Source organism: Portunus trituberculatus, chromosome 50, assembly GCF_017591435.1.
Source record: "Portunus trituberculatus isolate SZX2019 chromosome 50, ASM1759143v1, whole genome shotgun sequence".
NCBI lineage: Eukaryota > Metazoa > Arthropoda > Malacostraca > Decapoda > Portunidae > Portunus > Portunus trituberculatus.
The window spans coordinates 29618432-29645174 of NC_059304.1; the positions used below are offsets into that span (position 1 = coordinate 29618432).

Below are 26743 nucleotides of genomic sequence, written 5' to 3' on the forward strand. Positions count from 1 at the left end.
CTCCTACCACTCTCCCTTATCTTGCCCAACATTTCCCGAAATCTTGCCACTAACTCCTCTGACCCCCCTACTCTGACATCGTTCCCACCTATGGTTTCGTTTTTCACGTTTGCTAAGCATATTAATATTTTTTACCTTTGTAGGTTGGTGATACATAATATTTGTGATCTTTCTTGGTTTGTGAATATGGCTCCTTCCAAAAATACGAAAGAGAAGGGTGTTACAGGTGTACCTTATCAAGAAACGTAAAATATTTTTTGCCTCAAGAGAAACTAGACATCATAGCCAAGGTTGGGGCAGATGAGAAGCTCCATGAAGTAGGCAGATTTTACTCTATTAATGAGTCAACAGTGCGTAACATAGTGAAATGTTATTTATAACAAAGGGTTCTCTTATTTGGTTTGTGCATTTTCGATATATACGCATATTTTCTCAGTCCCTTTACCGTGCATTAAGGGAGGACCCCTGTATTTAATATTCCAGTCAGTATGAAAAATTTAGGCATGTTCTTAAAGTTCAAATAATAGGATTTTATTACATATAATATGTTTATTTATTTATTTTTTTTATTGGGATAACATACAGAGAACCGGTAGGAATATGAAGCCATCCGAACTTTGCTCCACTAATACAAGGAAAGTTCCAGCTCTCTGGAGCGGATGTTCCTCAGTCTGCATATCATGGTCCAGTGTGATACCCGCCCCCTTGTGGGCCATGGTGTAATGGATACAGCCAGAAGCGCATCATTGGCAATGCTGCTCGAAGTGGGATATTTTTAAGGTTGTAGTAAAGGATATAGTGATGCAATGTATCCCTTACAAAGATATAAGGCAGAGAAACAGGAAGCCATTATGGTGGACTCACGAGATAGGTAGACAGATCAGAGAGAAGAAGAGGGCATATAGAGAGTTGCAGAAAAGTGGGGAAGATGTAGATTTGATTAGGTACAGACAGGTCAGAGATGATTTGAGTAAGGTTATAAAAAAAAGTAAAAGGCAGGCAGAGATAAAACTACCTAGAGCTGGGAGTAAAGATCCCAAAAAATTATATAGTTATTACAAGGTCAGTGATAAAAGAAATAAGGATAGGATTGGACCACTCAGAAAAGATGGTGCAGTAGTGAATCAAAATGAAGACATAGTAGAATTATTGAATGAACAATTTTCTTCAGTATTTACTAGGGAAAAAATAGGAAATCCTGTTACCAACAGTGTGACGAGTAGTTTAAGAGCTTTAGAAAATATTGATATAAAAAAGGGGAGTTATTAGGAAATTTATTCTTGAACTAGACGATAGGAAAGCTAGTGGTCCTGATGAGCTACATGCCAGAGTACTTAGGGAGGGTGTAGACAGTATTTCTGAAGCACTTAAGTTAATTTTTGAAAGATCACTTAGGTTTGCTGAGATACCTCAGGACTGGAAGTTAGCTAATGTTACACCAATATTTAAAAAGGTAGGAAAGATGCGAATAATTATAGACTGATCAGTTTAACTAGTATAGTATGTAAGATACTAGAGAAAATCATTAAGGGTAGTATTTGGGAGCATTTAAATGAGAATAGATTAATTAGAGATACCCAACATGGCTTTAGATCAGGGAGGTCCTGTCTTACAAATTTGCTCGATATCTTTGAATATATTACCAAGGAGTTAGATGATGAAAATAGCATAGATGTTATATATCTAGATTTTAGCAAGGCGTTTGATAAGGTACCGCATAGGAGGCTAGTGTACAAACTGAGACTACATGGGATAGGGGTAGGTTAGTTGATTGGATTAGTGAATGGCTTTCTGATAGGAAACGGAGAGTAGTATTAAATGGGGCAATGTCTGAGTGGAAGGAAGTGGTTAGTGGGGTACCCCAAGGATCAGTGCTAGGACCTCTTCTTTTCTTGGTGTACATTAACGATTTAGATATAGGAATTAGTAACAAAGTATCAAAGTTTGCAGATGATACTAAGATAGCATGTGCAGTACAGGGTGAAAAGGACAACTACAGAATACAACGAGACCTGGACAGGCTGATAGCATGGGCAGACAGGTGGCAGATGGAGTTTAATTCTAAAAAGCGTCAGGTTATGCATTTTGGTAAAGACAACACAAACTTTAGCTATGAGATGGAGGGATGTTGGCTAGAGGCAGTAGAGGAAGGAAAGGATTTAGGAGTAGTGATAGACAGGACTATGAAATTTTCAAAGCAATGTTTAGAAGCAAGAAATAGGGCAAATAGGATCCTGGGTTTTATAAATAGAAATGTTAGTTATAAAAGTAAGGAAGTGGTGCATAGCTTATATAATTCCTATGTTAGGCCCCATTTAGAGTATTGCATACAGGCCTGATCACTCCATTATAGGCAGGATATCAACATTTTAGAAGCAGTTCAGAGAAAAGCAACTAGGATGATACCAGCATTAAAGTGCCTGGAGTATAGAGATAGATTAAAGGAATTAAACATGTTTTCATTTGAGAGGAGATGTATAAGAGGGGATATGATAGAATTATTTAAAATGTTCTCAAATACAAACTACATAGATGTGAGATCTTTCTTTACCTTAGAGAAGGGAAATAGGACTAGAAATCATGGCAGGAAGATTAGAAAGCAAGGCTGCAGGTTAGATATAAGAAAATATTTCTTTAGTCATAGGGTGGTAGACTTCTGGAATGCATTGCCAGAGCAGGGTTGTAAATAGCACTAGTTTGACAATGTTTAAAAACAGATTAGATAAGCACTTAAGTTTATTAGATTTATAATTATGTATAGTACTGCATGATAGTTTTTATAAGAAATTTACTATAGTTAAACAAGACATGATCCCAATGTATGGGGATCACAGATTGTAGAGGAATTCGCTGCAGGACTTAGCCCTGTTAATGGGCCAAATATTTAGAATTAGTATATAATGTATTGTGTACTTGTAAGTGTATCTTTAAGTACTGATGATGAGGTCGCTGTGCAACTGATACAGGATAACCTAGATGGGTCCTGGTGGCCCTTTGTTATCCTATTATTTATGTTATGTTATGTTAATTCAATAGCTGGGCTGCCACATTCACCTTCCAGCATTCCCCCCCCTACTATCCAAGCATAATAGCTGGGCTGCCACATCCACCTTCCAGCATTTACTCCCCAACTATCCGAGCATAATAGCTAGGCTGCCACATTCACCTTCCAGCATTCCCCCCCCCAACTATCCGAGCATTTTTAGAGTTTTTTTTTAAGTGATTTTGTTGATTTATACAATTCACATTAACTTCATGTAATGCTCCCCCAACCAAAAACCACGATTTCCCATAGATCATTCCCTAAGGTTGTTGGAATGAGATGTAGGCACAAGCTGGAGTTTAAAAAAAAAAAAAACATAACTTGAAAAATATTCGTCTGTGATGGAAATAGTATATAACATCAATCATTTCACTTACACTTCTCACCAGAAAAAATATAAGCCGCGTACCAGGTTCCATGGTTGCGTGAAACTGTATATTGATCATATTTTCTGCTTGTATAATATGTTGCTAGATTGCTTTCAACAGTATATGCTTTAATACACTAAAAACATTTTTTTTCTGAATATGACCTACTGAAATGGGGTATGTCTTATATGCCAGTGCGTCCTATAAGCCATTAAATACGGTAAGTAGAAAAAATCCACACAATAGGTAAGCAATAAACAACGAGGTGTTGGTAGGTTTAGGATATGAAAAAGATTTAGGAGTTAATCTTAATTCTAATCTTGATCTAAGAAAATAATACAAAAATACTAGAAATAAGGCAAATAGGGTACTATGATTAATTTTTAGGAGTATCAAAAGCATAAGTAGCAAAGTAATATCTAAGTTACATTTGGCATTGGTCAGACCACATTTAGATTATGCTGTAGTCATGTTCCCCACATTATAGCAAAGATAGAGAGAGAGATCTATTAGAATCAGTGTAAAGAAAAATGACTGAAAGGATATAGGAAGAACAAGGGATATTCCCCACAAATGAGGTTTAAGCTGTTAAATTTGGATTCGTTAGGGACACAAAGGTTAAGAGGGGGCTTGATAGAAATATTTATGTGGTATAGGGATTATAAGAAGGCTCTTATGATCAATAGCCAGAACAGAAAAAATTAGGTTAAAGGAAGAAACTGGTTCTTTAACAGAGTGGTTGATGAATGGAAGACTCAGTAATCAGGTTGCTGCTGATAAGTCAAGAGGGAGCTTTAATACAAAATTAAACAAATATATGGATGTGGATGATTGATGGAAATAGGTATGTATGTTCATACAGTGACTGTTACATGTAGGCTTGATGGCCTCTTGGAGCTCTCTCCATTTTCTTATGTTCTTATGTATCAGATATCACAACAGTGACAGAAAATCCTAAGGATCAGTAATTAGGATAAGACAAGAAATAAAAGGTTCAAGGTTGATATGATAGTTAAGTTATAAAAGATATGGAAGAAACTGATTCTTAAATGTAGTGGTAGATAAAATTAAAGAAAACAGTATTCAATTTGTACTAAAAAGTCAATAAGGAGCAAGACTCATTATCACTATCACTCTGGGTCAAACTTGTGAACTGCCTTAACTAATTCTGCCTAATATTTAACAATATAGACAAAAAAAATAAGCAGAGCCTACTCACCTGGAGGCACAGCAGCTCCACCACCCCAATTGTTAAAGGTAGTGAATATTCCAAATGGGAAGGCACCAATGCCAAAATGGAACTGGAAACCACCACCATCTCCAAAACCAAACCCTGGCATGAAACTGTTCTGGGGCTCAGGTTCAGTTCGCTGACCTGGAGGTCGGGGTGGCAGCTTGTCTCTGCAGGGCAAAGATTCTATCATATAAATTGACAATCTATCTTAAAATCAACAAAATTTTTCGAGAAATTGGACAAATTTGATTTGAAGGTGTACACCTCTATCAAAATAATTAATAATAGTAAAATGTGTGTATTTACCTAGTTGTAGTTTTACAGGGCCTGGGCTTTATGTTCGTGTGGCCCGGTCACCATATCTACATTTATCCAATTTTTCTTTAAAACTATGCACACTCGTTGCTGACACCACTTCTTCACTCAAACTGTTCCACGTCTCAACACATCTTTGCGGGAAACTATATTTTTTAACATCTTTCAGACATCTCCCCTTTCTCATCTTTTTACTATGCGATCTTGTGCTATGATTCATAACATAACATAAATAATAGGATAACAAAGGGCCACCAGGGCCCATCTAGGTTATCCTGTATCAGTCGCACAGCGACCTCGTCATCAGTACTTAAAGATACACTTACAAGTACACAATACATTATATACTAATTCTAAATATTTGGCCCATTAATAGGGCTAAGTCCTGCAGCGAAATCCTCTACAATTTGTGATCCCCATACATGGGTATCATGCCTTGTTTAACTATAGTAAATTTCTTATAAAAACTATCATGCAGCGCTATACATAATTATAAATCTAATAAATTTAAATGCTTATCTAATCTGTTTTTAAACATTGTCAAACTAGTGCCATTTACAACCGTCTCTGGCAATGCATTCCAGAAGTCTACCACCCTATGAATAAAGAAATATTTTCTTATATCTAACCTGCAGCCTTGCTTTCTAATCTTCCTGCCATGATTTCTAGTCCTATTTCCCTCCTCTAAGGTAAAGAAAGATCTCACATCTATGCAGTTTGTATCTGAGAACATTTTAAATAACTCTATCATATCCCCTCTTATACATCTCCTCTCAAATGAAAACATGTTTAATTCCTTTAATCTATCTCTACACTCCAGGCACTTTAATGCTGGTATCATCCTAGTTGCTCTTCTCTGAACTGCTTCTAACATGTTGATATCCTGCCTATAGTGGGGTGACCAGGCCTGTATGCAATACTCTAAATGGGGCCTAACATAGGAATTATATAAGCTACGCACCACTTCCTTACTTTTATAACTAACATTTCTATTTATAAAACCCAGGATCCTATTTGCCCTATTTCTTGCTTCTAAACATTGCTTTGAAAATTTCATAGTCCTGTCTATCCCTCCTCCTAAATCCTTTCCTTCCTCTACTGCCTCTAGCCAACATCCCTCCATCTCATAGTTAAAGTTTGTGTTGTCTTTACCTAAATGCATAACCTGACACTTTTAGAATTAAACTCCATCTGCCACCTGTCTGCCCATGCTATCAGCCTGTCCAGGTCTCGTATTCTGTAATTGTCCTTTTCACCCTGTACTGCACATGCTATCTTAGTATCATCTGCAAACTTTGATACTTTGCTACTAATTCCTATATCTAAATCGTTAATGTACACCAAGAAAAGAAGAGGTCCTAGCACTGATCCTTGGGGTACCCCACTAACCACTTCCTTCCACTCAGACATTGCCCCATTTAATACTACTCTGTTTCCTATCAGAAAGCCATTCACTAATCCAATCAACTAACCTACCCCTATCCCATGTAGTCTCAATTTGTACACTAGCCTCCTATGCGGTACCTTATCAAACGCCTTGCTAAAATCTAGATATATAACATCTATGCTATTTCCATCATCTAACTCCTTGGTAATATATTCTAAGATATCGAGCAAATTTGTAAGACAGGACCTCCCTGATCTAAAGCCATGTTGGGTATCTCTAATTAATCTATTCTCATTTAAATGCTCCCAAATACTACCCTTAATGATTTTCTCTAGTATCTTACATACTATACTAGTTAAACTGATCGGTCTATAATTATTCGCATCATCCTTCCTACCTTTTTTAAATATTGGAGTAACATTAGCTAACTCCCAGTCCTGAGGTATCTCAGCAAACCTAAGTGATCTTTCAAAGATTAACTTAAGTGCTTCAGAAATACTGTCTACACCCTCCCTAAGAACTCTGGCAAGTAGCTCATCAGGACCACTAGCTTTCCTATCGAATGTCATATTCTTCTCTCAGGATCAATCTCTCATTATCCACTTGGTCCATTCCATTGATCTATTTATAAACTTGTATCAGATCCCTCTCTCCCTTCTCTGTTCCGGGGTTGGTAGATCCATAGCCTTTAGTCTCTCCTCAAATGTCATCCCTTCAAATTCTGGAACCATTCTTGTAGCCATTTTTTGTAGTCTCTCCAACTTCCTTGTGTGGTTTTTTTTTTTATGAGGGGTCCACACTACTGCATATTCTAATCTGGATCTTATTATAGTACTTATCAATTTCCTCATCATTTCTTTGTCCATGTAGTGAAATGCTACTCCAATATTCCTTAGCAAATTATGTCTCTGAAAATTCTATCAATATGGCTTACCAGTTGATTGTTTTCTTCCATTGTCACTCCTAAGTCCTTTTCCTTTTTTACTTTCTCCAGTTCTACTCCATCTCCCATCTTATAGATTCCCACGGGTCGTTTTTCACTCTTTCCCATTTCCATGACATGGCTCTTGTTCACATTGAATTCCATTTCCCACTTTTTACTCCATTCCCAGATCTTATTTAGGTCTTCTTGCAGTATTTCACAATCCTCTTTTTGCTTTATAACTATGCACAGTTTTGTATCATCTGCAAACATATTTATGTAGCTGTTCACACCTTCTGGCATGTCATTAATATAAATGATGAAAAGTACTGGTGCCAATACTGACCCCTGTGGCACTCAGCTTTCTACTGCTCTCCACTTAGACTTCATATCTTTAACTACCGTCCTTATTTCTCTCCCCTCAAATAATTTTCTATCCATCTCAATGTGCTTCCTTTTAAGCCACCCTTCTCCTCTAACTTCCATAGTAATCTTGCATGTGGCACTTTGTCAAATGCCTTTTTTAAATTCAAATAAATACAGTCAACCCATCCCTCTCTCTCTTGTACTCTATCAACTATTCTAGAATAGAAACTCAATAAATTAGTTACACATGACGGCCTTTTTCTAAAACCAAATTAGCTATTTGATATTAATTTGTTGTCTTCAAGGAACTCGATCCATTGTTTCTTTATTATTTTTTCACACATCTTGCATATTACACTAGTGATACCGGTCTGTAATTTAAAGGTTCTTCCTTCCTTCAGCTCTTATATATGGGAACCACTTCAGCTCTTTTCCATTCTACTGGTACTGTTCCATTTTCTATTGAGCATTTTATGATGTTGTATATAGGATGTTGTATATAGGAGACTTCATCTGGTCCCATTGCCTTCTCTTCATCCAGTTCCTTCATTAACTCTTTTATTTCAAGCTTGGTTACTTTAATATCTTTCATATAGATTATCTCTCTATTACTCTGTGGCCTTTCAAAATTTGGATTCCTTAGTAAAGACCTCCTGGAATTTTTTATTTAATAGTTCTGCCATACTTTTTGGGTCGTCCACCATCCTGTTCTCTCCTTTTAACCTTTCTATTGTTTCTTTTTGCCTAATTTTTCCATTTATGAATCTATAGAACAATTTTGGTTGCTCATTACATTTTTCGACAATGTCGTTTTTGCAATTCTTTTCCTCTTCCTTCCTCACTTTAACATATTCATTTCTCACTGCCTTGAAATTTTCCTTATTTGCTGGATTTCTATTTATCCTCCACATTTTCCATGTTCCATCTCTTTTCTCCTTTGCCTTGGCACACCTTGCATTAAACCAATCTTTCTTTCCTTCTTCTTTAGGTTAATATTTCGGGACATATTCTCTGAATCCTGTTTTGTATATTTCCAAAAATAAGTTATACTTCTCTTGCATCATCTATGAGTTTTCCATCTCCTCCCAGTTTACGTTTTCTAAAATAGTTCTTGAGATTCTCAATATCAGCCTTTCTGTAATTTAATCGGTCTCCTTTGTATGAATCGTCTTTATCTTCCTTTCCCTCTTCTATATCCATTTCTAATATTACATGGTCACTCTTTCCCAATGGGCACTTATATCTTATATCATCATTCATTTGTATACCCCTTGTAAAAACTATATCCAATCGCGCCGGCTCGTCATTTCCTCTGAATCTTGTGCATTCCTTTACTCTCTGGTCCATTATATTGTCTATCATTAGGTTCAAGAATCTTTCCCCCCAGGCTTCTTCCCCCATACCACTTTCATAATTTTCCCAGTCCACTCCTTTACAGTTGAAATCTCCTACTAATATCACTTTTTTCCTTTCTTTAACGATTCTCGTTAGACTCCTTATTGTGTCATCTATCATGTCTTTATATTCTTGATTAGTCCATGAATTTCTTTTTGGTGGCACATATGTTACAATGATTAACTCTTTTTTATCAATATGCATCTTATACAATACTTCTGGTTTTCCTTCCCCACATTCCACTTGGTTTATCACTATCTCCTTCCTTAACATTATCATGACTCCTCCTCCTCCTTTAACCCCTCTGTCTCTCCTCCATACATTATACATATTATCCAAGTCTATTTTGGTTGTCTCATTTAGTTTTGTTTCAGCCAGGCATACAATATCTGGATTTTCTTTCTTTATTTAATCTCTTAATTCTAATTTACTTGATAAAACCCTGTCTATGTTCGTATACATCATTTTTAGTCTCTTGCCTTTATCATTTTTAGTTAAACTTGTTCCACTTTTTTCTCTTCCTTCTCATTTATGTACGAATTCCTTATCCTGTCTCCTAGAATTCTCCAAAAAAATGCCTTTTTTTCCTCTTCTAACCTTTCATTATTTTTTTCCCTTACTGCTGCTTCCAGTTCATTGTATCTCTTCCTTTCTTCCTCATTTCTATTTTTCTTTATATAGATATCCTTGCAGCCTTCTGTTTCTCTAAGTTTTGTTGTTCTATATAATATTTCTTCTGTTGCTGCTTGTGATTTTAGTAGCAGTCTCGTTTTTCTTTCTTGACATGGTCCCATTCTGTTTATTTCTTCTACTTCCTCTTCCAAGTTCTGCCTATCTTCGTCGTTTAGATTCTTCAGTAGGTCCTTGACTGATTTCAATTCTTCTTTTTCTCTTCTTGGTCTATATTTTATACTTTTTTCTTTTATTCCAAATACGACTACACTCTTCTTTTTTTCTGCAATTTCTCTAACTAGATTTTCTTTTGTCTTCAGGACTCCTATCAATTTGTTTGTCATATTTTCTTTTTTTTCTTTCAGTTGTTCTTGAATCACCTGAAAATCAGCCTTATCTTTCTTATCTTGGACTCTCCATGCTTGTACTTCTCTTTTAATCACGTTCTGTACTCTTTCCTTTTCTTTGTTTATTAAATCTTTCAGTTTCTGTTTTTCTTTCTTGGCTTTACCGAGTCCTTCTTCCATCTACTTCTTGTAGTTAGCTACTAACTTTTTTAGTTCATCGTTTTCCGCTATTAGCTTAGCTTCGTTTTCTTCCACTTTTTTTATCTTTTCTCTCAGTTTTAAAAACTCTTTTTCCTGTTCTTCATTCTCTTTCATTTCCATATTCTCCTTTATCAATTTATCTAGTTTACATTCAATATTCAACACTCTCTTAAGTAGTGAAGTATTCGCCGCATCGAAACCTTCGAATGCGCTGTCTCTCTCACCAACATAGTCATCATCAGCTTTCATTTTTTCCCTAATCTCATGTCTGCATTTGGATGGAATCTCTTCTTTACTCATGATTCCTTAATAATTTATTTCATGAAAAAAATAAGTCCACATTACCTGCCCAGGCCACTGTAAATACTGTACAACAGGTATATAGTGAAGATTGTCGGAACGGCACCAGTGTGTCCTTTTTCAACCGCGTCTCGTGTGTATTTACCTAGTTGTATTTACCTAGCTGTAGTTTTACAGGGCCTGGGCTTTATGCTCATGTGGCCCTGTCTCCATATCTACACTTATCCAATCTTACTTTAAAAGTATGTACACTCATTGCAGACACCACTTCTTCATTTAAACTGTTCCACGTCTCAATACATCTCTGCGGGAAACTACATTTTTTAATATCTCTTAGACATCTTACTTTTCTCAGCTTTTTACTATGCGATCTTGTGCTTCGGATGTCATATTCTTCTCTCAGGATCAGTTTCTCATTATCCACTTGGTCCATTCCGTTGATCAATTTATAAACTTGTATCAGGTCTTCTCTCTCCCTTCTTTGTTCCAGGGCTGGTAGATCCATAGCCTTTAGTCTCTCCTCATATGTCATCCCTTCAAATTCTGGAACCATTCTTGTAGCTATTTTTTGTAGCCTCTCCAATTTCCTTATGTGTTTCTTTTTATGAGGGGTCCACACTACTCCTGCATATTCAAATCTGGGTCTTATTATAGTACTTATCAATTTCTTCATCATTTCTTTGTCCATGTAGTGAAATGCTACTCCAATATTCCTGGCAAATTATATTTGTTTCTCTAAAAATTCTATCAATATGGCTTACTGGTTGATTGTTTTCTTCCATCGTCACTCCCAAGTCCTTTTCCTTTTTAACTTTCTCCAGTTCTACTCCATCTCCCATCTTATAGATTCCCACAGGTCGTCTTTCACTCTTTCCCATTTCCATGACATGGCTTTTGTTCACATTGAATTCCATTTCCCACTTTTTACTCCATTCCCAGATCTTATTTACGTCTTCTAGCAGTATTTCACAATCCTCTTTTTGCTTTATAACTCTGCACAGTTTCGTATCATCTGCAAACAGATTTATGTAGCTGTTCACTCCTTCTGGCATGTCGTTAAAATAAATGAGGAAAAGTATTGGTGCCAATACTGACCCCTGTGGCACTCCGCTTTCTACTGCTCTCCATTTGGACTTCATATCTTTAACTACTGTCCTTATTTTTCTCCCCCTCAAACAATTTTCTATCCATCTCAATGTGCTTCATTTTAAGCCACCCTTCTCCTCTAACTTCCATAGTAATCTTGCATGTGGCACTTTGTCAAACGCCTTTTTTAAATCCAAATAAATACAGTTAACCCATCCCTCTCTCTCTTGTACTCTATCAACTATTCAAGAATAGAAACTCAATAAATTAGTTACACAAGACCGTCTTTTCTAAAACCAAATTGGCTATTTGATATTAATTTGTTGTCTTCAAGGAGTTCCATCCATTGTTTCTTTATTATTCTTTCACATATCTTGCTTATTACACTAGTTAGTGATACCGGTCTGTAATTTAAAGGTTCTTTCTTCCTTCCACTCTTATATATGGGAACCACCTCAGCTCTGTTCCCTTTTTTATTGAGCATTTTATGATGTTGTATAAAGGACTTGCTAATTCTTCCCTACATTCTTTCAGTATTCTGCCTGAGACTTCATCTGGTCCCATTGCCTTCTCTTCATCCAGTTCCTTCATTAACTCTTTTATTTCAAGCTTGGTTACTTTAATTTCTTTCATATAGATTGTCTCTCTATTACCCTGTGGCCTTTCAAATTTGGATTCCTTGGTAAAGACCTCCTGGAATTTTTTATTTAATAGTTCTGCCATACTTTTTGGGTCTTCCACCATCCCGTTCTCTCCTTTTAACCTTTCTATTGTTTCATTTTGCCTAAATTTTCCATTTATAAATCTATACAACAATTTTGGTTGCTCCTTACATTTTTCGACAATGTCCTTTTCGAAGTTCTTTTCCTCTTCCTTCCTCACCTTAACATATTCATTTCTCGCTGCCTTGAAGTTTTCCTTATTTGCTGGATGTATATTTCCAAAAATAAGTTATATTTCTCTTGCATTGTCTCCGAGTTTTCCATCTCCTTCCAGTCTACATTTTTAAAATAGTTCTTGAGATTCTCAATATCAGCCTTTCTGTAATTTAATTGGTCTCCTTTGTATGAATCGTCTCTATCTTCCTTTCTCTCTTCTATATCTATTTCTAATATTGCATGGTCACTCTTTCCCAATGTCTTTATATTCTTGATTGTTCCATGAATTTGTTTTTGGTGGCACATATGTTACAATGATTGTTAACTCTTCTTTATTAATATACATCTTAATATACAATACTTCTGCTTTTCCTTCCCCACATTCCACTTGGTTTATCACTATCTCCTTCCTTAACATAATCATGACTCCTCCTCCTCCTTTACCCACTCTGTCTCTTCTCCATACATTATACCTATTATCCACGTCTATTTTGATTGCCTTATTTAGTTTTGTTTGAGCCAGGCATACAATATCTGGATTTTCTTTCTTTATGTAATCTCTTAATTCTAATTTACTTGATAAAACCCTCTATGTTCGTATACATCATTTTTAGTCTCTTGCCTTTATCATTTTTAGTTAAACTTGTTCCACTTTTTTCTCTTCCTTCTCGTTTATATACCATTTCCTTATCCATCTCCTAGAATTCTCCAAAAAAATGCCTTCTTTTCTTCTTATGACCTTTCATTATTCTTTCCCCTTACTGCTGCTGCCAGTTCATTGTATCTCTTCCTTTCTTCCTCATTTCTATTTTTCTTTATATAGATATCCTTGCAGCCTTCTGTTTCTCTAAGTTTTGTTGTTCTATATAATATTTCTTCTGTTGCTACTTGTGATTTTAGTAGTATTTTAATTGGTCTCGTTTTTCCTTCTTGATATGGTCCCATTCTGTTTATTTCTTCTACTTCCTCTTCCAAGTTCTGCCTATCTTTGTTGTTTAGATTTTTTAGTAGGTCTTTGACTGATTTCATTTCTTCTTTTTCTCTTCTTGGTCTATATTTTATATTTTTTTCTTTTATTCCAAATACGACTACACTCTTCTTTTTTTTCTGCAATTTCTCTAACTATATTTTCTTTTGTCTTGAGGACTCCTATCATTTTGCTTGTCATATTTTCTTCTTTTTCTTTAAGTTGTTCTTGAATCACCTGAAAATGAGCCTTATCTTTCTTATCTTGGTCTCTCCATGCTTGTACTTCTTTTTTAATCATGTTCTGTACTCTCTCTTCTTCCTTGTTTACTAATTCTTTCAGCTTCTCTTTTTCTTTCTCAGCTTTACCGAGTCCTTCTTCCATCTGCTTTTTGTAGTTAGCTACTTCCTTTTTAAGTTCTTTGTTTTCTGCTCTTAGCCTAGCTTCGTTTTCTTACACTTTTTTTATCCTTTCTCTCAGTTTTATAAACTCTTTATACTGTTCTTCATTCACTTTCATTTCCATATTCTCCTTTATCAATTTATCTAGTTTATATTCAATATTTAACACTCTCTTAAGTAGTGAAGTAGTCATCGTATCGAAGTGTGTGTGTGTGTGTGCGCCTAGTTGTATTGTACAGGGTTAAACCAGGGCCCATAGTGTCCTGTCTCCATGTCTCCATTTATCCAATTTTTCTTTAAAGTTATGCACATTATGTGCTGTAACAAGTTAATCCCTCAATGCATTCCACTTTTCCACCATTCTATGTGGAAAAAATAGTTTTTTAAAGTAAAAACTTTTTTTATTTTTTTTATTTACTTATTTATTTTTTTAACGTACGGAAGAGGGCCAGCCAAGGGCAAAAAAAAAGAAAGTTAGAAAAAGGCCCACTTGAGCGCTGTCTCTCCAAAGAGTTCAAAAAGTGCCAAAACTGTCAGCCAGAATTAGGGGAGCAAATGCCTCGATACTTCCCTCTTAAAAGAAGACAAGTTGTAGGAATTCAGAAATAAAGATGCAGGGAGGGAGTTCCAGAGTTTACCAGTGAAAGGGATGAATGATTGAGCGTACTGGTTAACTATTGCATTAGAGAATTGGACAGAATAGGGATGAGAGGAGGACGAAAGCCTTGTGCAGCATGGCCGCAGGAGGAGGGGAGGCATGCAGTTAGCAAGATCAGTAGAACAGTTACCATGAAAATAGCGATAAAATATAGAAAGGGATGCAACATTTCGGCGGTGAGAAAGAGACTGAAGACAGTTAGTCAGAAGAGGGGAGTTGATGAGACGAAGAGCTTTCGATTCCACCCTATCAAGCAAAGCTGTGTGACTGGAACCCCCCCAAACATGCGAAGAGTACTCCATACAGGGACGGATAAGGCCCTTATACAGAGTAAGCAGTTGGAAGGGCGAGAAAAACTGTCGGAGATGCCTCAGAACACCTAATTTCATAGAAGCTGTTTTAGCAAGAGATGAGATGTGAAGTTTCCAGTTAAGATTATGAGCAAAAAACAGACCGAGAATATTCATTGTGGAAGAGTGAGACAGTTGAGTGTCATTGAAGAAGAGGGGATAGTTGTCTGGAAGGTTGTGTGGAGTTGATAGATGGAGGAATTGAGTTTTTGAGGCATTGAAAACTACTAGATTTTCTCTGCCCCAATCGGAAATCTTAGGAAGATTGGAAGTCAGGCGTTCCGTTCTGAAAGAACGTGGAAAGATGTAGGGTGGTATCATCAGCGTAGGAGTGGATAGGGCAAGAAGTTTGGTTAAGAAGGTCATTAATGAATAATAGAGAGTGGGTGACAGGACAGAACCCTAAGGAACACCACTATTAATAGGTTTAGGAGAAGAACAGTAGCCGTCTACCACAGCAGCAATAGAGCGATCGGAAAGGAAACTTGAGATAAAGTTGCAGAGAGAAGGATAGAAGCCGTAGGAGGGCAGTTTTGAAATCAAAGCTTTATGCCAGACTCTATCAAAAGCTTTTGATATGTCTAACGCAACAGCAAAAGTTTCACCGAAATCTCTAAAAGAGGATGACCAAGATTCAGTAAGGAAAGCCAGAAGATCACCAGTAGAGCAACCTTGACGGAAGCCATACTGGCGATCAGACAGAAGATTGTGAAGTAACAGATGTTTGAGAATCTTCCTATTCAGGATAGATTCAAAAACTTTAGACAAGCAAGAGGTTAAAGCTATAGGACGGTAGTTTGAGGGGTTAGAACGGTCACCCTTTTTAGGAACAGGCTGAATGTAGGCGAACTTCCAGCAGGAAGGAAAGGTAGAAGTCGATAGACAAAGTTGGAAGAGTTTGGCCAGGCAAGGTGCAAGCACAGAAGCACAGTTTTTGAGAACAATAAAAGGGACCCCATCAGGTCCATAAGCCTTCCGAGGGTTTAGGCCAGCAGGGGCATGGAAAACATCATTACTAAGAATTTTGATTGTAGACATGAAATAGTCAGAGGGAGAAGGAGAGGGAGGGACAAGCCCAGAATCGTCCAAGGTGGAGTTGTGAGTAAAGGTTTGAGAAAAGAGTTCAGCTTTAGAGACAGAAGAGATGGCCGTGGTGCCATCAGGATGAAATAAAGGAAGGAAAGATGAAGAAGTGAAGTTATCTGAGATGGTTTTGGCTAGATGCCAGAAGTAATTACATACCCATATGTAATTACATATGTCTATATACCATTATTCCCCACACTCAGCACAGAAAATCAACCAGCACCTCTATATATAGAGATCGTGCCTATAGAAATTCCACGTCACCTCCGTGCGAATGTGCACCGGGAACCACCAGCCAAGCTGGCCAACCATACCTTAGATCCTTTCTGCCAAAATTGACAGAAACACAGTGGGGAGGGAATATACTTACCCATATGTAATTACTATGTAATTACATATGAGTAAGTATATTCACAAAAAAAAATTTTACTTTAAAAAACTATTTTGTTGCTACATATACAGGCTTGCGTGGATAATCTTTGCGCCGTAGTCCTTATAGTGGTGTTTGGCGCGCAAATCTTTAAACCTCCCGTAATGTAAAAAAAAAAAATAAAGCAGCATGAATCATGTGTCTGGTAGCGATGCACGTTTTCTTCCCCACTCAGTGGTGGGGGTATGGGGGTGTTACCCTCACCCCCCTTTCCTCTGGTGACAGTTGAAAGTTTTGAATATGTTTGAAGTGACTGCCTAGGTTCTCCCTACCACGCAGTGTTTTTGCATTATTTTCTTACATTACCTAATGCCTGGAAAACATACAGATCCCAAAACAATTCAAGGAATCATTGATCTTTACAAAGCCGGGCACAGCAATAAGGAAATTTGTCAGATAAAAAAACTAAAGCTTAGAACAGTACAAAACCTCGTCCACCGATTTAAGGCTGGTGGGGAGAAAGTGCTTCCACTCCCTGTGAAGCAGCCAGGAAAACCCAAGAAAATTGGTAACAGGACCAGGAATGTGCTAAAATGAGAAATTGACATCACTCCTACCATTACAGCGAAGGAATTAAAAGAACAAAACCCAGAACTTCTTTCTAATGTGTCACTTCGTACTGTGCAGGAAACTTTGCAATACGACCTTAAGTACAAGTGCTACCCTGCGCGCAAAAAGTCACTAATTAACCCTTAGCCGGCGGTGGAACTATATATAGACGGTCCTGATTGTATAAAAAATTTGCGGGGTGACTATATATAGACTCGTCTCCAAAATTTATCCCTTGTATTTCTAAGCATCGACTATATATAGACGGCCACGTGTGAGTGCCCCCGAGCCACAAAAAATGATAACTGGCAACTCAAGAGTGGCCTTGGTGTACGTGACTTCTCACACTCATACCACACTCTGTTCCCAGCTTTCAGGCAGGGTGGAGTGCTCCTGTCTGCCTGTCATTCCACCAATATAGTATTATTTCTTGGACATATTTGGGAATTTTAGGCACAACCATGCTTCCTACAAGGAGGAGAATCACTGATGAGGATTTACAGCTGATTCTAGCGCATGATTTAGATGATGAGTTTATGGATGATATTAGCAGTGACGCAGGAAGTGCATCAGGGAGTGATGATGATGACTCTGCTAGTGTAGATGAGTCACAACTTAACATTGCAGAGGAAGCAGATGACAGCCTGTCAGATGCTGAAGCTAGTGACCATGATGGCAGTGTTCCACTTGGGTGGATGGGTCATTCTCCTGTTAGTAGAGATCGATTGCCTTTCACTGGAGACTCAGGTGTGAAAGTGGTTTTGGAAAAAACCCCCAAAACCCATTGGACATATTTTTGGCTTTTCTAGATGATACTCTGATTGAACATCTGGTTAGTGAAACAAACAAATATGCTGCCAAGGTCGGTGAGGAAAAGAGGAGGAAGGGAAAAATGAGGAGAAAGAGCAGGGATCTGGTTTGGAAGGAAACTAATGTTGGTGAGATGTATACCTTTATAGGCTTGGCCATTTTGCAGGGCATAGTAAGGAAGCCTACTATTTACTCATATCATTCCACAAACCAGATGCTTGCAACCCCATTTTTTGGGAAATGCATTTCAAGGGACAGATTTGTACTACTTCTCAAGTATTTGCATTTATCTGACAATGAAAATAAGGAAGATCCTGCTTTCAAATTTAGAGAAATTTTAGATAAATTCAGGAACAAATTCCAGTCTAATTACATCCCTAAGGAAAACATAAGCATTGACGAGTCATTGCTTCTATGGAAAGGAAGACTAAAGTGGAAGAGGTACATTCCACTGAAGAGGGCAAGGTTTGGAATGGAGACTTACATCTTAGCAGAGGCTGAAACTGGCTATGTGTGGGATATTTTGCCCTATACAGGGAAAGCAACAGAATATAACTGCCAAATACCAGGACTATCAGATCAAGATGTAACCAAGCTAGGCAAGTCAACTAAAATTGTTCTTGCACTAATAAAGCCTCTTCTCAATAAAGGTTATGTCCTTGGAATGGATAACTTCTATGCATCACTTGAGTTGTATGATATTCTTTTAGCTAATGGAACTGATGCCATAGGTACAGTAAGATTCAACAGGAAGGGACTCTCTCAGGAAGTAAAAGAAAAGAAACTGAAAAAGGGAGAGACAATAACCAGATACAATAACAAAGTGATGCACATGATGTGGAGAGACAAAAAGAATGTAAACATGCTTAGTACAATCTATGATGATTCAATGGAAACTGTACAATCTGGCGGGAAAGATGTCAACAAACCTTCAGTGTGCATAAAATACAAGAAACTGCACATGGGGGGAGTGGATCTGATGGATCAAATAACATCTGCTTCAAGTATGACTCGCAAAGGTATCACAAAGTACTACAAGAAGATATTTCTCAGGCTGATAGAAATGAGTCTTCATAACTGCCATGTAATCTACAAAAGAAATGGTGGTCAGAAAAAACTCCTTGACTTCAAGATGCTTTTGATTGAACAAATAGTAAAAACCTATGGGAAAGATGTGTACTGGATAAGGAAACCTACAACCTCAGTCACTCTTGGGCCATGCCCTACACGACTGAGTGGAAGGCATTTTCCAATAGAGACACCGTCAGCAGAAGGTGACACCACAAAGAAAGTTCAGAGGAGATGTACCTTTTGTGCAATGCAAAAAAAAGTAAAGAGAAGTATTTACAGCTGTGATATTTGCCAAGTTTGCTTGTGCATAACTCCCTGCTTTAAGCTGTACCACACATCAGAACAGCTACCAAAGTAAGAGAGGAAACCATCACATAACTGAAAAAGCAAAAAACCAAAAACCAAAAAAATTGGGAGGGTGGAGGGAAACCACATCCAGGTCACAAGTCCTGGACACATTTTTTAATGTGGGTGTGAGTGACTCCATTATCCTAGTAAACATATAAAGAAATTTCACTTTAAAGCCTAAAGTTTGATTTGAGAAACTTGTAAACACGGCGCGAAATTGCGGTAGAGTCTATATAAAGATGCTGTCAAAACGTAACAAAATGCGGTGTAACTAAATTTATGCTGCACACCAGTAGGCGGCAGAAGCTATATATAGACGATTCACATTTTAGGAGACAGCCAACATCCACTGCCGCCGGCTAGGGGTTAATGAACGCCAGCTGAAGAAGAGGGTTAAGTTTGCCAAGAAATACAAAGATTGGCCTCTTGAAAAGTGGCACACTGTGCTGTGGAGCGATGAAAGCACCTTCTGTGTAAGTGGAGAAGGACGAACTAGAGTGTACCGTCGCCCCGGTTCAGACCCTACCGACCCCCGGTACACGCAAAAGACCACAAAACGCCCCCCAAGTTTAATGGTGTGGGGATGTTTTACATACCATGGTGTTGGGAATTTAGTTATTCTCCCAAAAAATGCAACTGTTAACAAAATTGTGTATTTTGAACTTCTTAATGATCATCTAGAGAAGTGCTTTGAAAAAACACATGCGGAGATTTTCCAGCAAGACGGAGCAACCTGCCACATGGCCAGAGAAGTAACACAGTGGCTTGACGATTGTGGCATTCAGAGAATACATGGCTGGCCAGGTAAGTCTCTTGACATCTCACCCATAGAAAACCTCTGGGCCATCATTAAAGGCAAACTTCGTGCGCGTGACACCTCCACTCTCCCTAAACTAGAAAGTGAACTCCGAAAGTGCTGGGAAGAATTTAATCCCAAGAAACTTCAAAATCTTGCTGACAGTGTGCCAAGTCGCCTTCAAATGGTCATTAAGAAATGAGGCTATGCAACAAAGTACTAATTACTATGGTAAGTGTTGATTTTTTTTGTTTTTTGTAATGAAAATGTTACGTCACATTTATAAACGCTCCCATTTCGGAGGCGCGCAATGATTATCCGCGCAGACTGTACTAATTAACCATATGTAATTACATATGCCAGATTCCCAAGTATAGATGGGAGGGTGTAACAGAACCCCGAAGATAGCAGACACGATCTCCAAAATACCCAAAAACGGAAAAAAAAAAAAGTATCCGTAAATCTTGTTGCTGACAACAAGGAGAAACCAGAATGAAACTAAACCAGCATCAATGAACAACCCTCTGCACAGAAACTATCGGCCCAAGGGAAAAAGTATCTAAATACCTATGAGTAACATCTCTTTGGTAAAAGGAGGCAAAGGTGGTCATACTCTTCCACGTACCAGCCTTGAGGACCAAGTCCAGACTCTTAACCTTTCTAAAGAGAACACTGGTCGCAATAGCCCGAACCTCATGTGCGTTCACTTTCAGAAGGCACGACTCCTCCTCCGAGAAACTCGCATAGGCCCTCCGAATCACCTGACAAATCCACTTAGACAAGGTATGAGGGTGGACAGCTCGTCTGGGATCCAAAACTATGACCAACAGCCTAGAGCAGGCCGGCCGACAATCCCTAGTCCTGCAAAGATACTTGCAGACCGCCCGAATTGGACAAAGAAGGCGGTCTACCTCGTCCTCCCCGACAAAATCAAGAAGAGCAGGAATTCTGAACTCATTGAAGGAATGCTGGCCTGGACACCGAATCTTAGCCAGGAAATCGGGGGCAAAGGAAAAGGTCAAGGACGTCCAACCCTTGAAGTGACGCAAATCATGAAGCCCACTAACCCGACTAGCTGATGTGAGTGCCAGAAGAAACACGGTCTTAAGCGAGACATCCCTCAGTGAGGCTGTCCGCAAGGGCTCATAAGGAGGATGTAACAAGGACCAAAGTACCAGAGGAAGGTCCCAGGCAGGTAACCATGGCAAACAAGGTGGACATGAGACCACAAAGGAGCGGAACAGAGAAGAAAGGTCTGGATCGGTGGAAAGGTCAATGCCTGACTGACGCAGAACAGGAGCTAAGGCATTCAACAATAACCTTTAATTGCTGACACTGACAGGCGCTTTGACTCAAAAAGGAAAAGGAAAAAGTCTGCCAGCTGCACTACAGAGGCAGAGCACGGATCCAAACCCCTCGACTTACACCAACCACAAAAGTCTCTCCACTTTGCCTGGTAAACTGAGGTGAAGGAATGCCTGACTGGCCGAGACATGAACTAAGAAGCCTTGCGCGAAAAACCTCGCGCTCGGAAGAGATGCTGGAGAGTCGTCATGCGTGAAGATGGAGCTTTTTCCGGTGAACCGTGGAAGAGGGGATGGTGAGGTTGTTGAAGGAGAGACTGCCACATGGGAAGAACCCAGGGACTGTCCACGAGCAGGTCCAGCAACAGGGGAAACCAGTCTGCCTGAGGTCATACGCACAGCCTGCGACTCATGAACCCTCACCAGAACACGGCGGATCAGAGCGAACGGTGGGAAGGCGTACAGATCCAGACCGTCCCATGGAAAAGAGAACACATCCTGTCGCCAGGCTCCCTGATCTTGAAGAGGAGAAACATACAGGGGCAGACCGGCAGGAGTCAGTGCCGTGGCAAACAGATCTACCAGAGGAGACCCTCACACCTGGAAGACTTTCCTGAAAATTTCGGGATGTAGGGTCCACTCTAAACCGACACACTCCAGACTGAGCACATCCACAATTACCACAAATTGCATCACTGGAGAACTGTCCCTGCTAAGGCCAACAGAAGTTCGGAACGAGTGCCCCGGACCTCCTGAGATAGGCAACCACTGTTGAGTTGTCGGACATCACAGACACCACCGATCCTGACAAGGCCTGCTGAAAACTCTTGAGCGCCCGAAAGACTGCCAAAAGCTCCAGATGATTTATGTGGAGCCCCTGCTCCTCCACAGTTCAGACTCTCAAAGCCAGAGAATCTCCCAGGTGAGCTCCCCACCCGAGCTGGGAAGCATCTGAGAACAGGGTTTGTTCCGGGGGCGGCACTACAAATGGGGCGCCTTTCAGAAGTTGATCCACAACCAAACACCAAGCAAGGTCTTGCAAACACTGACAACTTGGAACCACCTGCCCCCAATCTGGGTCGGAAGCAGCCCGCCAATGCCTCTTTAGGCACCACTGCAGAGCCCGCATCTGCAGGAGCCCACCTAGCACTAACCGTGCTAGGGACGCAAGATGTCCCAGCAAAGATCTCCAGAGGGACAGTGGTGGAGCCTTGGCTAGCAGAAACTGTTGGGCAACTGCCTGAAATCAGTTGACCCAATCTGGCGACGGGAAGACACGGGCTCTGATGGTGTTGAGAACCATACCCAAAAACTGCTTCCTCTGGCTGGGAGACAAATCAGATGGGCCCAGTTGACCTGAATTCCCACTCGAGAACACAGAAGCAGAAGAGACCGGGCATTGTCAAGGCATGAAGCCCAAGGACCAGAAATCAGCCAATCGTCCAGATAACGCCGCAAGGGTATGCTGAGGCGATGGGCCCAAGCCGACACGGGAGCCATCACCTTGGTAAAGACCTGAGGAGCTGTGGCAAGGCCGAAGCACAGAGTCTGAAACTGGTAAACTCTGCCCTGCCAGACGAACCGCATGTACTTGCATGACCAAGGGTGGACAGGAACCTGATAGTAAGCATCCTGCAGGTCCAAGGAAACCATCCACTCGCTCTCAGCCATTGACTCCAGCACTGACGAAACTGTCTCCATGCGGAAGTGGGTCACCACTAGGAAACAATGTTTTTTTTTTTTTTTTTACACCGTGTTGGCTTTTCACGGGAATTTATGGTCTAAAGGGGATACTTTTTGTGGTACCTCCTATCTCAAAGCCCACCCGCTAGGAAACCGTTGCCCCGAGTGAGGAAGCCCAACCTACACTCGGACCGTGGACAGGATTCGAACCCATGCACTTGGAGACCCCTCGGACCCCAAAGCACGCATGGTTCCACTGAAAGGTCACAAATTGGTCTCCAGCCCCCTGTGGACTTGGGCACAAGGAAGACGCACGAATAGAACCCGGCCTGAGGGTCTACTACCGGCTCTATAGCTCCCTTTATCAGCATCTCGGAGACCACGGCCTCCTGAGCCGAATGACGGTCCGAGCCCTCCATGTACGCCGGAAACTCCACAGGCACGCTCGAGGGGAGGATCCCTGAGGAAGGGGAGAACATAACCATACCAAAGGATCTTGACCATCCACTCACAAGTCCCAATGTTCTCCTACTCCTGCCAGTGCTGATGCAGACAAGCCCTAACTTGCAGAGGAACCTCCGCAGCATCCCTAGGGAGAGCCCCGATGGCCCCTAGAGCGACCACAGACGATTCCTCGAGAGCGAAAGGAACCACTCACCTTAGGAGCAGGAGGGGGCGGAACCGAAGGAGGCACAACCGGTGCACGGTGTCGGGAACCAGCGGCCCCAGCAACCTTAGCCCTGACACCCTGAGCTGTGGAAGCCAAGCCACGAGCAATCTGGGAAATGAGTGACCGTTGCGAGGACTTAAGCTCCCTCTGCTCCACTGCTGCAAGAGTCTGATCATCAAAAAGGTGGGAGCCAATGGGTGAAGACATCAACTGCCGTCTCTCTCAATCACCGTAAGTATTAGGGACGTTTCTCACCACAGCCTGCCTACGTAACATCGTCATCCTCAAACGGAGCATTTCACAGGGCTGCATAATATCTAAATTTGCCCTGGCAAGAGCTCCCAGGCAGTCTAAACCCCTCTAGGGGGCAGCACTGGAAAGGCCAGCAAGGGCCCCCAGAACCTGATCTGTCCAGGAAGAGATATCAACCAGAGTACTCAAAATACTCTCTAACTGAGTAGCCATACACCATGGAATACTCACAGACAGATCCTTACTCTCCACCAAATGAAGCAGCTCATCATTGAGAGGAGGGGCCCTACAGGAATCTCCTTCTGGAGTGTACCACCTCTCCGCCCTTGAAGCCCATCTCCTGGGCAAGGCGAACTTGGCAGACGCTGGATTAGAGATCCCCAGGGAACAGTCCAGCTGTTCCCTGTGAACCTCCAGAGCCAGAGGAGAACGAGGCAGCACCAAGGGAGTGGGAATAGGGCCAGGCCGTGAAGTCCCAGAGGTGCGCTCGACCCCAATCTGAAGAGTGGAAGCAAGAGAAGAGGGCATGGGGAGACCCAAGGACTTTCTCACTGAGGTAGTAAGCTCATGAAAGGAGGACGCACCTTCCTCATCTGGAGTGCCAGCCTCCCCCGAGGGAACTTCATCAAAAATCTCATCCACCTCTTCAGAAAACGAAGGCCAGCTTGTGGCAACAGCCTGATTAACTACTGCACCACCAGGGTCCACGCCCACATCAACTGGCCAGGGCCAGACCTGCGAGGGCATTGACCCCTGCAGCCAATCAACATGAGGCAGGCCCATGGATGACACACCCGCCGAGCCTGCAAAATTGCCATCACCGGCAACCCACCAGGGAGTGGTGCTGCATGAAGTTCCGTTTCTCTGCCACCAACAAGGCCCAAAGAGGAGACTGGCCCGGCTGGACCTGGCTCCCCACAAACCCCCGAAGCCTTACCAGAGAGAGGAACAGCACGTAGACTCAATCCACCAACCCCAGGACTGGCCACGGAAGAAACAGGATCAGCAGGAGCCTGCAAACCACTTAATCCTGGAGCCACACTGGGGAGCGAGACTGCACGCAAGCTCATTCCACCGAGACCTGAAAACTCCCTGGAAGCACTTGCCACAGTGGGAGTCTGTACCATACTCACTGCTGGGGCCACGGTAGGGAGCGGGGCCGCACTGAAGCTCACACCCCTGAAGCCAGAAAAGTCCGCGGAAGAGCCTGAAACAATGGAGGACTGGACCCACCTCCCTCCCAAAGCCAGACTAGGGAGAAGGATCGCAAATACGCTATCTCCACTGAGCCCCGAAAACTCCATGGAAGGGCCAGGAACAGCGGGAGAAAGCACGCCACTCGCTATCGGTGGCGGGACAGAGAGGGCCGCTCCCAAACTCACTCCCCCAACTGCCAACTCCGGGGCAGGGCTTGGAACAGGGAGCCTGCTCCCCAATCACTCCCGGAGCCAAACCAGGGAGAGAGGACACACTGAGACTCGCTCCACTACTACCAGCAGCCACCACCGAAGGGCCTGAGCCGGAGGGAGACCGGGGCCCCCATACATCTGGCACCAACCTGGGAAGCAGACACACACTCCGTCTGCCAACCCTGAAAACGCGGAACCGGAGGCAAGGGGCAACAAAACCGCTGACAACTGGCTAATAGAAGCCTTCATAGCAGCCAGATCAGTCTCTACAGCAACAAACCTGCTGTCCCAAGGGGCCTCAGAAGCTGGCTCCTGCCGGAGAGAATGCTTCTCACTGGAACCGCCAGACGACTTGGCCTGCTTCTTCTCCTTAGCAGAATGCTTCTCAGCATCCTTCACATATGCTTGGAACTGGAGAAAGGAGAGGTGGGAACACTCACTACACTGGTCTTCGGCTGAACACATGGCGGGCCGACAAGACACACAGCGAGAATACGGCTCTAAAGTCCCACCCGGCAACCACCTCTTGCATCAAGCACAACTCCAAGCAGCCATGGCAACTCAGGGAGAAGTAGAAAAGGAAGCGGGCACAAAAGAAAGGCAGGAAGAAGCGAGAAGAGGCGCAGGTGAACACCGTGCTGAGCACAGAAAAGATCCATGGCAACTCAGGGAGAAGTAGAAAAGGAAGCGGGCACAAAAGAAAGGCAGGAAGAAGCGAGAAGAGGCGCAGGTGAACACCGTGCCGAGCACAGAAAAGATCTGAGATATGGTTGGCCAGCTGGCCTGGTGGTTCCCGGTGTGCATGCACAGAGAGGTGACGTGGAACTTCTATAGGCACGATCTCTATATATAGAGGTGCTGGTTGATTTTCTGTGCTGAGTGTGGGAAATAATGGCATATAGGCATATGTAATTACATATCGGTAATTAGTATATGTAGCAACAACTGTATTTTCCAATATCCTTCACACACTGCCTCATCCTAATCTTCTTTTATATGTCCTCTTGTCCTTCTAGCTTCTTCTGTCACCAGCACCAGGTCTTCCTTACCTATTTTTTTCAATGCCATTTACTATTCCTCATTCTCTTCTATTTCATAAGCTTGGCAGTCCCATTTCCTTCAGCCTTTCTTCATATGTTAGGTCCATTAATTCCAGCACCATCTTTGTAGCTATCTTTTGGAATGGATATCTTTTTTAGAGCTTGGTGGCCAAACCATACATCATCTGCCTAAAATTGCAGCAACTCAATATACAGGCATCAGAATAGCCATAGCCATACATCTCCAATGGAACACCTCCAAAAACAGCCCATGTAGTTAAAAAACAGTGCACATCTTCGAAGGACTAAAGAACTGCTGTTTTTGAGGAATAAAGGGTTGTTCATCCTCAGCATAAACAAAGGATGAAAAACAGTGGCCTCATTAAGGAATAAATCTTCAAACTC

General features: G+C 41.2%; 1 protein-coding gene across 12 annotated transcripts in view; it reads right to left on the reverse strand.

The window, feature by feature from the left end:
- LOC123500132 (E3 ubiquitin-protein ligase RNF185-like) overlaps nt 1-26743 on the reverse strand; it is a 237748-nt gene that overhangs the window by 137181 nt on the left and 73824 nt on the right. For 11 of the 12 annotated variants that reach the window (XM_045248800.1, XM_045248802.1, XM_045248801.1 and 8 more), the window contains one exon: nt 4631-4812. In XM_045248800.1, coding sequence (XP_045104735.1) covers nt 4631-4812 — 182 coding nt within the window. Of the gene's footprint in view, nt 1-496; nt 756-4630; nt 4813-26743 lie in introns of those variants that run through there. The other variant, XM_045248807.1, reaches the window with a different exon arrangement.